The 13,445-nt window shown below is 30.1% G+C and overlaps 1 protein-coding gene across 5 annotated transcripts in view; it reads left to right on the forward strand.

Annotated features, from left to right (window-relative positions):
• The window catches only part of LOC106466821 (far upstream element-binding protein 1-like), a 45,809-nt gene that overhangs the window by 2,444 nt on the left and 29,920 nt on the right, over window positions 1-13,445 (forward strand). For all 5 annotated transcript variants that reach the window (XM_022394898.1, XM_022394897.1, XM_022394901.1 and 2 more), the window contains exons 2-3: window positions 4,573-4,666; window positions 7,260-7,301. In XM_022394898.1, the coding sequence (XP_022250606.1) occupies window positions 4,573-4,666; window positions 7,260-7,301 (136 nt within the window). The remainder of the gene's footprint in view (window positions 1-4,572; window positions 4,667-7,259; window positions 7,302-13,445) is intronic.

Consider the following 13,445-nt stretch of genomic DNA (forward strand, 5'->3'; position numbering starts at 1 on the left):
GTAGACTTGCAATACTCATTGCTATTGATATTTAAACCTGGTCACTTAAAATATTTGCTAAATTTTTATTTGTACATTTTGTATCATTTCAGCCATAATTTCTGAACATTATCAAGAAATTAAAAATACATGCAATGTGCTTCTGACAAGAATATACTTCACATTTATTTTTAAAACTTCTAAAAAGTTCCAAACACATTCTTTAATAAATATGTGGAAAAACCAATTTATGAGTAAGTATATAATAGATAGCTTTATATTCTTTAGGAGATCTGTGTAGTTTGTTTCATATAAACTTTTATAATAAAGGTGATTCCTTATTTATTGGTTCTAGTTTTATTTTCCTCATTCATCTATAGATTTGCTATAAACTTTCCACAATTTAGTTTCAGTTAACATCTTATCACTGTTAATTTTTTTCAAAATCATTAAAGATGTGTAGAATATATCCATGTATTTAACCGAATGTTTTATTTTTTGAGCTTATAGGATTTTAACAAATTATTGCCCATTCTTGAAATATTTCATTTTAACATCAAACAAAAGTAAGGCATAAAATAAATGTGAAATAAATTATAAATTCCAGAATTATGAGTAAGCATATAATAAGTCAGTCTGTAAGAGTACCTTCTGCATGCATTGACACTATAATATTATACCTTTGGAGGCATCTGATGCCATAGAAATTCTAAGCATGGAGTTGAAGCAGAGTAGGATAAAGAGAAAAGGGCATCTTATGTTGTATAAGAATATAGTAAGCAATGTTGAACATGTTTTAACAATATGTATTGTTATGTTATGAGCTAAATAGTTGGCTTTTTGTTCTGCTTATCTTTGAACTGCATTTACTGCTGCTACACAGTATAAACTAGTAGTTCCCTAACATTTTTTCACTGACGACACCCTAACTCACCTTGATTTGTACGACATCCCTGCTGCCACATGCAATGTTTTTTTTACTCTTATATTAATTATTCTTCATTTAGTGAAACTCTTCCAACACCCATAGCAACTTGCTACTTGCTGTGACACACAATTTGGAAACCACTGATATAAATGGGAGACCAGTAAGACCATGTAAGAAAGACAGCCAGCTAGAAAACTACTGATTGTCAGCCACATCAGAAAACTTTAGATAATCTTGCAAGTCATCTCATTTTGACCATCTTTTAAACCAGGATACTCATAATATTTATGAATCTTCTCAACTCTTTATTCTGTTCATATTTCTTCTTATTATTTTATATTTTTATTTTTACTACTATCCAGATTATTAGTTTGAACCAATAATTCAGTAGATCTAGCTCCTTGTATGCCATTATATAAGAAATGTCAAATCTGATCAAGTTGCTCCACAACATTCCTTATTCTTCTGGCAATCACAAAAAACTTGTGAAAACTGCCTACAAGTCTTTGCACATGCTTGAATAGCCAGGAATATGTAATTAAACAAAGTAAAGAAACACAGAAGACTGAAAAAATTGTGTATAAAAATAGCATACAAAGCCCTTGCACTTCCATGGATAACCAGAAATACTTGGTGGTGTAGATTAAATATAGAAGACAATCCAATAGTTCAAGGATTTTCAGTAACCCGGGAACTTGGTATTTCACACCAGTTATAATTTTAAGGAATATTTTTTATGCAAGAAAATTTACTGGCGCACGTACTAAGAAATACCAGTTATCAATGAAATTAATTTTTGTTACACATGGCTGGAGTAAAGTGTGCTTGTGTCAATTTGATACTGTTAATGGGAGATAAGTCATATTTCATCATAAATCACAAGTATTAGCTCCACTCCGAGTCTAATTGGTAAATTAAGGACAGTGGGCTTGGCACAATTAAGCATTACCTATATCTATAATTTTCAAAAATACACTACCTCACTTATGATTGTGTGTTGGGTTGAAAGGAAATGTAACTGATTATAGCTAGTTAATTGTGTAAGAGGTTTTTTAATAGAGAGATGTGAATGAACAAATCTTAATCATCTTGAAATGGAATATTAAGTTTAAATGAAAAGCTAGATAAGACTATTCTTAGCTATGTGTCCACCATAATGGTCTGCTTCAATGTACAGGAGGGACTACTGTGTATAACATTTTGGCGGTGTAAGTAATGGCCATTATACTAATCAAAGGGTGAAACTTTCAGTGTGAATGACATTTGATGTGTGATTATTATTCAAACATAGGCCAAGGATTAAACCTATGTGAACTGCATGTAATGAGCCAACCCCATATTGGAGAATTAATTCTTACTATAGTTCTGAATTTACTGTGTATAATCATAAGTTTTAGCAAGCATTACAAGTGTATTGCGCACACACACACAAAATTTAATGAGGTATTTTTACTAATGATTTGTGTATGAATTTATGGGGTCAGACTGACTAGTTTGAGCAGAAGGTGATTTATATTGAAAATAAAATTACTTTTCATATTTCATTTGCATAGCTTGTAGTTTCATAAACAAGTAGTAATTTTTTTTTTCACTAAAACTTTATTTTATCTATCCTACAACTAACTAGTGAAATCAGTATGAAAAGTTGAAAAATAGAGAATCTAAAGTACTCTTTTCTGCAAATTATAAAAAACAATTAAACACTGTTTATTTATACAGCCAAAGCTAATAGACTTTTCAAATCTAGGCTCATTTAGTTTTACTGCTTTACATTTGCACCTCCCAGTGTATGTGGAAAGTCATTTATCACAGTGTTTGAACAAAGCAAGCACTGTTGAATTACATTGTCACACCTCGAAATGTGTGCATGCTATCACAAGTCTTTTTTTTTTTCTATTTAAGATTTCTGATGAACCTAGTTGAATCATGATTTTAACACTGTCAAGTTATTAGTCAAGGCAGTAGGAAAATGTTGGCTGCTTTCACCCGCTGTGGCAGTTTGCCTCTGAAGAGTATTCCACCATCACCCAGTTTCCTATTGCAGTGATATGTCACATAATTATTTAATGAACAATTAAATACAATAAAATGTTTTAACTCTTATCATAGGCCCACAAAAAGAAACTTCAGATTAATCCATTACATGTTATTAAAAAAGCACCATATTTAAAAGATAAGAAATTGCAGAAGGTAGTTGTTTGACTGAGTGCTCATAAAACCATTTCTTGGGTTATTGTCAGATTAACCAGGGTCAAAAGACCCAAGATGCCCCAAATGAATGTACTTTACATACTAGGAATTTGTGCATTACACAGCTTCATCCAAATACTCGTATCAATATAAATAGCTTCTTTGTGAAGGCCAATTGTCTGGACTGGGTGAACTCCATATTGAGAGAAATAAAGCTTTAACTGTAGCAGACATGTTAATAAGTATATGCTATTTAGAATTGTTGATTTTCCTTTCAAGCTAATTCAAAGCAATAAGGAGCTAAACTAGGTAATCTAAAACACATGTTATGTCCCTTCCTCTGCCTAAACTTCAGACACAACTCTAGGTGCTGTTCCTGCAATATCTTGTTCTATATTTTATTGCCATCTTGGTCACTACCATTAGGCAATGTGCCAAATTCTAAACTATTGGAGCCCATTACACCAAAAGGCTGTTCAATTCTGTAGATTAACAATGCAAATGAAATGTCTTATAACATGTTAACAACCTACAGAGGTGTATTTTATGTGTGTTAAATAGCAAATTCACTGTGATGCAATCTGTGAAAATTTAATTTGTTACAACAAGGGATATATACAGACTAGAATGAGGTACTCAGTAGGGAAAAAAGACAGACAGAATGGAAAATAAACTTAGCAATAATTAGTATAGTTTTATAGAGTCTTATTGTTACTGTGGCAAATAGCAGGCATTTTTACTCATCAGTTTTTGACAGTACTTCCAATGGACAAATTTGTGTGCATCTAACACTAACATGGGCACTACATGTAAAATCTGAAGCTATAAGTCATAAAATGTTTATCATTTGTATTTAAATCAGCAAAACATTGTCATAAACTTTAATAAATAAAAAGTAATTTATTGGTTTCAGGTGTATGTCTAATATGTTAATTTTTAACAGATGATGGTTAACTGTAGAAAAAATTATTTGGGTTCATAGATTTAAACTGAGCTCTAAGGTTAAATTTTTTGAAGTACAAGTATGTGACTTTCAAATATACCAAATTGTACATCAAAAATAAGAACCATATAACACCAGATTTTCAGCATTAGTGTCATTTCCAAATTAAAAAATTTAATGTTGGTAAAAATATGTTGCAACATGTTTTAGTTAATTTGTATTCAAGTATTGCTTTTTGGAAATAAAGTAAAATTAAAATGTGTATAAATTTACTAAAAATGCCTTATTTGAAAGAGTGTTCATTCAAACAAAGATCTTGGAATTTTCCATTTGGCAAATTGGGTAATTATTTGAGTTTTGTAAGGATTAAAATATAGCTCTAAACAGGAGAATACCAGTACAAGAAATTAGTGTGTGTGCATAAATCAGCCTCAAAGTATAAAAAGATATTAATTATGGTTGTGAAATAAACAAAGATTGAATAAGGTAATTTAGAAGTAAGAAAGTACTAAGAAGAATGTTTTTGTAACAGATAGCAGCAAAGATTAATCCTGGTGGTGGTGGTGATACTGGTGCCACTGGTGGAACTAAGCGTCCTCTTGAAGACAATATGGATCTTTTAGGTGGTAAGCAATTGTGGTTTATTATTTGTAATTAACTTCATTTTACCAAACAAGTCCACTATAATTGAATGCTAGAAGATAATTTATTCTTTCTTTACGAGTTCTAGTGCATTATTTAATAGATATGCCATCTTGTTGAGGTCTTTTAGGAACTAGTTTGCAGTGAGGTGAGATACCCTGACTGTATGAAAGTTTAGGGATTAAACTGAAGGTACACAAAACAGTGAGTGACTAACAATGAACAGATATGCCAGCTAAATAGGAAGTTGGAAATTTTGAAAAAGACATACAGAAAATTACTTTGTGGTTCAGGATTCTTACAAGTTCATTCACAGGTGACAGGGCTTGATTTTAACAGTCATCCGAGATGAGTAAAAACTTCCTCATACAACCAACTTAAACCCCCGTGTTCTCCGATTGATGACCAGTGACCTAGGACAGACGATTACTTAAAACAGCATCAGAGTCTACTGTACGCTTATTCATGCCCACACTACACACATAATGCTGACTCCGATCCTCGGCCAAATTCATTGGTAAATTTCCTAACTATGAACCCAAATTTTAACCCCCCACAATATTTTTTGGTCCACTTTTTTTATTTAAAACAGATTATACCTTGTACAAGAGAAATGTTAGTACAATCCACCAAAAGGGGCTGAAAAGGTTTGCTTTTGTGACTGGCTGATTATGCTTAGTCACTGAACTTTCTATGATGGACAAACTGCATCTCTGTGCTGCTGTATGCATGTAAATTTTGTATAGAGTTCAACTGAGCATAAATGGCTGTGTGTGATAACACAGTACAGTGTATACAGTTCAGTTAGATACATTACCACACATTGTATTGCACGATGTTTGTATGCATATAAATGGGCTGGTAGGAATTCACAACGAAAATGAATGCTGATGACATGAGTATTTAGTGAGATTAGTTTCTAGTATAGATGCTTATGACCTTAAAACTAACATGGCTGTCTCAACTTCTTACCAATAAACCTTCAATAGGAACTAAAATAATCAAATTTACAAAATCAAACTCAGAATTTTAATTGCTAATTGTCACAGTTGTAACACTGACCTACTTTTGATTATGCACATATGGGCCTAAGACAGACACAACCAATGAAGTCTAGGAAATACAGAAGGCCCAGCTACCATGAGAAAAGCAGAAAAATCCATGAATTATACAGAACATAATAACGATAACTGCAAACCAAATTTTATGGTAGTTTTGATCAGTACAAAACAGAATAACAATAAATACATTAAGGCTAGCTTTCCTTCTTTCTAGGTCAGTACAAACTATGAGCAGTATATGTGTGTGTACACCTGTAGCAGTCAAGCGTTGTGTACATATTACGGTATAGTAGTACGTGTGAGAGTTCGGATGCAAGTCTAGTCTTCCTATGGGTGTACTCCACTGTACTTGGCAGGCAGGCCAAGCTGGTTAGAATTAAAGCATTGAATGTGATTGGACATGATCACTGTTCTGTTTAAAAGTTTTACAGGTCATTGACTGTTTGTTTCCTTAAGATACTATGTAACATCAGCATGGTTTGGGCTTATATTTTCCAATGTAAAGAAACTTCCAGGGAAGTAAGACATCAAAAATTAGTTGAATAAAGATGCAAAATTGCCAACTAAACAGAAATTGTACTTTTTTGCAAATAAATAAGATATAAAAACATCAAAATTTCTTGTAATTGGGTCTTTTTTTAGGGTTTTATACATCAGTATTGTCATAATTGGATCTGTGTTTTTTGCTTTGTTTGTCCAGATAACCTCTGATACAGGGCAGTCAAGGCATAAGTATCAGTTTTCTTTTGTTTTTTTATGTATATTTTTATTTGTTGCTATAATTATAATTAAACTGCCAAAATTTTAAATTTATTAGGTAAGGTAAGAAAACTTAAGGGAAAAAAAATTCCCCCCAATGTTCAAGGAAACAACATACCATGGTTTAGTGGTAAGCAAAAATAAAAGGTCTATAAATGAGAATTAATAGCCAACCCTTTTCATGTAACCCAGAGGTTCAGATTAAGAGTTTATTTAAATATTTTCTTTTGAAATCAAAACTTAGATAACATAAAAATGTGAATTATAAGAATACACTTTAATGCCAAGTTTATAAATAAATAAATATATATATATATATATATATTTATTATAAAGTTGTTACATGTATACTTTGACCCTTTTATGTGTGTGTGTGTGGGAATAGTTACTGAGAAACTGAACCCCGATCTTTTAGTAGGACTGATATGAAAACTTGCCAGTTATTAACAATAATAAATACAATTTCATAGACCTTATTTTAAAAATGATGGACATGCACTTTCTCTGGCAAGTACAAAATAACATCATGCTAACTTAGCTCTGATTTTTTTAATATGGTAGGTTTTTATTATTCAAATATCTATTGGAAAATACTGTTCTGAGGAAATTTATAATAGTGTTTTATCAGAAACAAAAATTTAAATCTTCTAATTGTTAGTTTTGGTTCCATGATTGTTTAAGTTGAAAAGAACTACAAAGTGGAGTAATGTAAGCAACTTTTAGTTTTATTTGCTTTTTATTTTTATATAATTTTCAGATGGTTCTCCTGACCCTAAGAAGTTAGCGTCATTCAAAGATCGTAAGTATTATAAAACTTACAAGTGTGTTGTGTGCTTGAAAAGAATAGATGCATAAATAATAGGTGAGATGATAAATTTCTGCAAAATTAAATCACAAAGCCACCCACCCCCTTTTTTTTTCTTCTTGGAATTAAGAATATTCATAAGATGTTATTTTAGGGGTGGGGACTCTTTTTAACTCTCTCAACACGGAGTCGGTCAATTTGACTGAGTCACGTGACCTTTTGTACTAGTTTTAAAGTCTTTATAAATTTAATACTTATAATACTCAATATATTGGGTATATGTTCACAAAATTTGGCAGACTTTCAGTTAATATTACAAGTCTTTCACATACAAAAAGTCATATTTCATAGTGAAGTATTTTTAATAAAATAAAGATCTGTCCATGAATATATTGAGTATTTGTTTTGAATAGTATGTGTGCAAAGTAATTTTCATGTTAAAATTAAAAATACTTTTTGTTATCTCAAAAATCTGAAATTTCCTTTGTGTAATCCCTAAAACCTCCTAAATGCATTTCAAACGTTTTTTTTTTTTTCACTAAAACTTTATAGTTTATCTGTTATTTTCTCTACCATATCTCAAAACTGGATCGGTCAATTTGACTGACCTCGTAACCACCAAAAAAAATTTAAATAAATCTAAATTAATCTTTTTTTCTTTTTTCTTTTTATAAAGACTTCAAATTGTAACGTGAAACTACATTCGTTTATCCAAAGTAGCTCTAAGTTCATAACATTATACCTTTATTTATAATTAAATTTTATTGTTTTATTGCCCTTTGAACCATGTCAAACTATCACATTACGCTATTGAATTACACTACCCACGAGCTGCTTGTGTGCAAGCCTCATGAACCCTTTTAATTATATTATTATTATTATTATTACTTATTTTTCTTAATCTAGTCTTAAATAACTTAAGAAGATCCATACTTTTAATTTTAGTTACTTTTACAATAATAAATAAAGAATAAATATGAAAAACAAAAAGTACTTACCCAATCTTCTTTTTTCTTGTTCTCGATTGTCGAGTAGAGTTAAGCCTGATTTTTTTATAGTCATTCTTTTAACAATTTTTATTTAATTAATTGGTATAACATAAAAAGTAGTTTAACCCTGTCAGCCCGAGTACCCTTTACTGTGCATGACACAATGTTCTAGTGTTTTACATTAAACTTTTATTAAACTACTTTTTGTTTACGTTATACCTATTGGCCCGGGTACCCTTTACTGCGCATGACACAAGGTTTGTGTCTAACATTCAAAATTTTATGAAACTTATAATTGTTTACATCATACGAATTAGAATAGCATAAAATCTTAGCTAATAATCCATATTTTAATAGTATACAAGTTTTAAGTTCTTAATTCTAAAATTCTGTCACATCTTCTCTTTCACAATTAGTTGATAGTTCTCTCTTAAGATTCATTATATATTATTTATAACCAATAGAAAGTCAAGGTTTTCATCTATCAAATGGCATATTGTATAACATTGTGTTTTGAACAGATAACTGTCAATGTCACTCTGAGAAGCAACATAATTCCCGTGGGAAAGTTAACAACTAGTTTGGATGAATTTGTAATGGCTCTTGTCTCATAGCTAGAAAGCCAGGAAAATTTTTAGAAGTGCTTGTTGCTTGTTATTAGTCTATATTCTTTGGTTTATTATTTAAGTAAATAAGAATTAAGTGCTTTACTATAATTTCTATAAAAAAAAAAAATCAGGCTAAACTCTTCTCGACAATCGAGGGCAAGAAAAAATAAGATTGGGTAAGTACTTTTTGTTTTTCATATTTATTATTATAAAAGTAACTAAAATTAAAAGTATGGATATAATTAAAATGGTTCATGAGGCAAGCACACAAGCAGCTCGTGGGTAATGTAATTCGATAGAGTAATGTGAGCTGCATGATCCATGAGTGATTTACAACTTATAATGGCACGGATAGTAGTTTGACATAGTTCAAAGGGCAATAAAACAATAGAATTTAATTATAAATAGATGTATAACATTATTAACTTAGAGCTACTTAGGATAAACAAATATAGTTTCATGTTACAATTTGAAGTCTTTATAAAAAGAAAAAAAGGTTAATTTAGGTTTATTTTGATTTTTTTTTGTGGTGGTTACGAGGTCTGTCAAATTGACCGATCCTGTTTTGAGATATGGTAGAGAAAATAACAGATAAACTATAAAGTTTTAGTGAAAAAAACTTTTGAAATGCATTTAGGAGGTTTTAGGGATTACACAAAGGATTTTTGAGATGACAAAAAGTATTTTAACATAAATTACTTTGCCAAATTTTGTTAAGACATACCCAATATATATATAGAGAGTTATAAGTCTTAAATTTGTCAACTTTAAACTAGTACAGAAGGTCAAATCGACCAACCCCGTGTCGGAAGGGTTAATAATATTTTGAATGTAAAACATTAAAACTTTGTATCATGCGCAGTAAAGGGTACCCAGGGTGACAGGGTTAATACTACTCTCCTTCATATGCAAATTTTCTGTCTAAAATTAAGCATGTGCCAATAAGTAAGTCTCTTTCCATGTTTTAGAATGTATACTTGATACTGATACACATACTTGTGTTATAAAATATAATGTGTTACATAATTATTAAAAGTTAAAAATTCTTCTGTATTTTTTACCACACCATAGGGCTCAAGCTGATTCTCCCATTTTCTATGTTGCAAAATGTTACTCAGTCTTGATAAGACCAAGTAAAAAGAAAACAAATTTAGTGTCTGGTTTTCAAAGAAATGAAGGTCGAGGTCTGTTTTTTTTTAATGACCTCTTTTAAAGAAAGTTTACTCACTTTTGTTGATGATTGTTGCAAATGGTCCATGTCAAACAGAAGTCTTCTTTGTTTCGATTTTACATCAAAATCATACAGAATTTATAACAAATAGAGAAAAAGGGCAAAATGAATCAACTGTGTTCATCTCATTTTTTATTCAAAAGTTGACTTTTTTTGTACACTCGGAAAACAATTCAAAAAAGGAGAAAAAAAAGTGCAAGAAAGGAAGTGGATGGGTGTGCTAAACATTTTTTTTTACTTGGCCTAATAGTTTCATTTAACTGATGAAGTGAAATTAGTGCTACTTTTGATATATCTTGTGCTTTGTAGTGAAATATTATAGATGCATATAAAAATATGTTCATCTGAAAAGCGTACAAAAATTCTTTTATTTGAATAGTTACTGTGTTAATTGAGAAACAGCATTCCACGGAGTTGCAAAGCAAAAATTACTATATTTATTCAATGCTTGCATATTAGTAAAATTGAAAATGATATATTATGGGGCATAAAATATTTCAATGCACACATGAATGAACATGCATACACTACTTGATCTGAATGAAATTGAATTGAGAAATCTTCAGTTTTATAACTTCTGATTTAATGTGTAAAATATTCATTAAACCTAATACACCTGCACATACTGAGTTATTCAACTACTCAATTTTCTGAAATAGTAATATATTATAAAATGGTGTCCTATATTTACTTCAAAATTTTCAGAGTAATTCTAATCTTCTGAATTGATCTGAATGAAATTGAGTAGAGAAATCTCCAGTTTCATAGCTTCTGATTTAATTTGTAAAATATTCATTAAACTTTACACCTGCACATACTGAGTTATTCAACAACTCAATTTTCTGAGTTAGTAATTTATTATACAACAGTGTCCCATAATTACTTCAAAATTTTCACAGAATAATTTAATTCTTCTGAATTGTTCACACATTCTGGGATTGACCATTTCTTGTAATAATGGGCACAGAGAAGTATATTAAACTTATTTATTACATGAAAGAATTATTAAAATTCTGAAATTATGTGGTTGAAGCACTTTTATTTAAAACTTTTCAACATTGCTATTTTCCTAAGTTGTTGCATGTCATGTTAGCAAGTAATAATTGTAGGTTTTAACAATCTAAAAATGTCATTAATTTCCTCATTATATGCCTAATAGTGGGTAGTGTGTGTAAAGTTTTATTATATATATATATATATATATACATTGATAATGTTTGGGGAGATAAGGAAGGCTTAAAATCAAATAAGGAACTCCTAAATTGTAACCACAAGGAGTTTATGGGACTTCTAAAAATTCCATCTGAATACCAAGCTTTTGTAAATGTTTTGATATATTAATGGGGAAGAATATTTCTTACATTAATTCTAATTTTGTATTATAGCAACAGTTTTGAACAATTTGAAAAAAAATGTTACCAGTAAATATCAGCATCCTGAATAACCTCTGGAACAGTGTGGAGACCTAGTGATATTTATACATGGATAATTAAAAGAAATGTAAACCTGTTGTTTTGTAATTTTTATGTTGGTTCTAAAAACTGGAATATTCCAAATTGGTGTTGCATTAATTACTAAAGTTAACTATGAAAGGTTTTAAATAATGTTGTTTGGGGGATTCCATATAGATGTAGATGAGCATATATTGTTATAATTCTTCTTTAACCCGATAACTACCGGCTACTAACTTTTTTAGTAGGCAATGCAAGTCTTGCTATGTTTCATTCCAACAATAAAACTAGTGGATGAATATGTTCAAAAGTTCATAAGAATTTTGATAAATGTAGGTAGTTTAAGAAACATAAAGCCACTTTTAATAAATTTAGTGTTTTTGCATAATGATATTTATAGGAAATTATTACGATATTCATATTTGCTACAGATTTGAACTTATTACTGTTAATGTTTTAGTACATTATTTTGAAATCCCCAAAAAATTGTATCCTCCATAAAATGCAAATTTTATCTATTTTTAATTTTTTTAATAATCGCCTACTCTTCTTATGGTTTCAAGTAATATACAGACCCATAAATAAACCTAAACAATAAATGAGTATTTTTATTTTTAACTAGGATTTCATGTTTATATATGTACATAAAAACATTTTAATTTTGTTTCATAAATATATTTTTATTTCAAATTCATGTTTATGTTTCATTGCAGTCATACGTTTGGGTTTATTGTGCTGAATAAACCTTGGGGTCAGCAGCGTGAATTTTGTACATTGTCCGTAAACTATCTCACCCCTTTTGGTGGTCACTCTCGTTCAACCGAGTGCATGCGCATTTGAACCTTACTGTAGATATGATAGTTAGTAGTGGCAATTAGTTTTGTCTCTATTCTGAAACAACATACACGGACATATGTTGAAATAAACTTGTTTGAAAGTTCAAAGAAATGATATTCAAGTACCGAAAAGCTTTCTTACGAATGTATGTAACAGTTTATAGTACAGGTGGTTTCAATAAACACCGCCTGAGCCTGACTCCTTGTTACTTGATACATCCTGTTAGAAGAGATTACCAAATGATACAGACACCATAAATTACAAAGAAAATTACTTTACAGCACTTAAAAGATTAGTCCTGGTCACATTCCTCTCATTATAGGCAAGATTTATGTTGGAATGCAAAACTTAAGCTCTTCAATGTATTGAGACCCCAACTGTGAGAAAGTCATAGCTTCCCTGTATTATTGAGATGAATGTATTTAGCCTGTTTCACAACCAACATATGGGTTTTATTGTTGTACACTGAGTTTGAACCATTTGCAAAATATCAGAATAAACTATATATACATATATCAGTTAGACTGTTTTAATTCTAACGCAATAACAACAGAAGTGTGGATGTTACTATAGAGCAAAGATTGTAAGAAGGAAAAATATAAAATTCTTATGTGGTACTGGTACTAGTAGTATTATGTACAAATCACACAAGTTTATCATTCTAAATACTGAATCATATTATTATTATTATTATGAACTAAATATAAAATTATGCTAAATTATTGAACTTAAAAGTACAAATTTAAATTAAAAAGAATATACAAAATCACAAACTCTTTCAGTTCAAAGTCCTAAGTCTAATTCATGTAAAGACTTTGCACTCGACACTCGATAGCTCTTAACCCTAACAATCGTGGATCAACTTCTTTCCTAAAAAATATATCTATTTTGAGTTAATTTTTCAATATAATGATTAATATAAACAGATATATGATGCAGCATGACTTAAACTACTAGATAAAAATAATAAAAGTCACATACATCCCATGCAGTTTTTTCCAGAAGCAACTTTTCTAATGCTT

This window comes from Limulus polyphemus, unplaced genomic scaffold, assembly GCF_000517525.1.
Source record: "Limulus polyphemus unplaced genomic scaffold, Limulus_polyphemus-2.1.2 Scaffold2388, whole genome shotgun sequence".
Classification (NCBI taxonomy): Eukaryota; Metazoa; Arthropoda; class Merostomata; order Xiphosura; family Limulidae; genus Limulus; species Limulus polyphemus.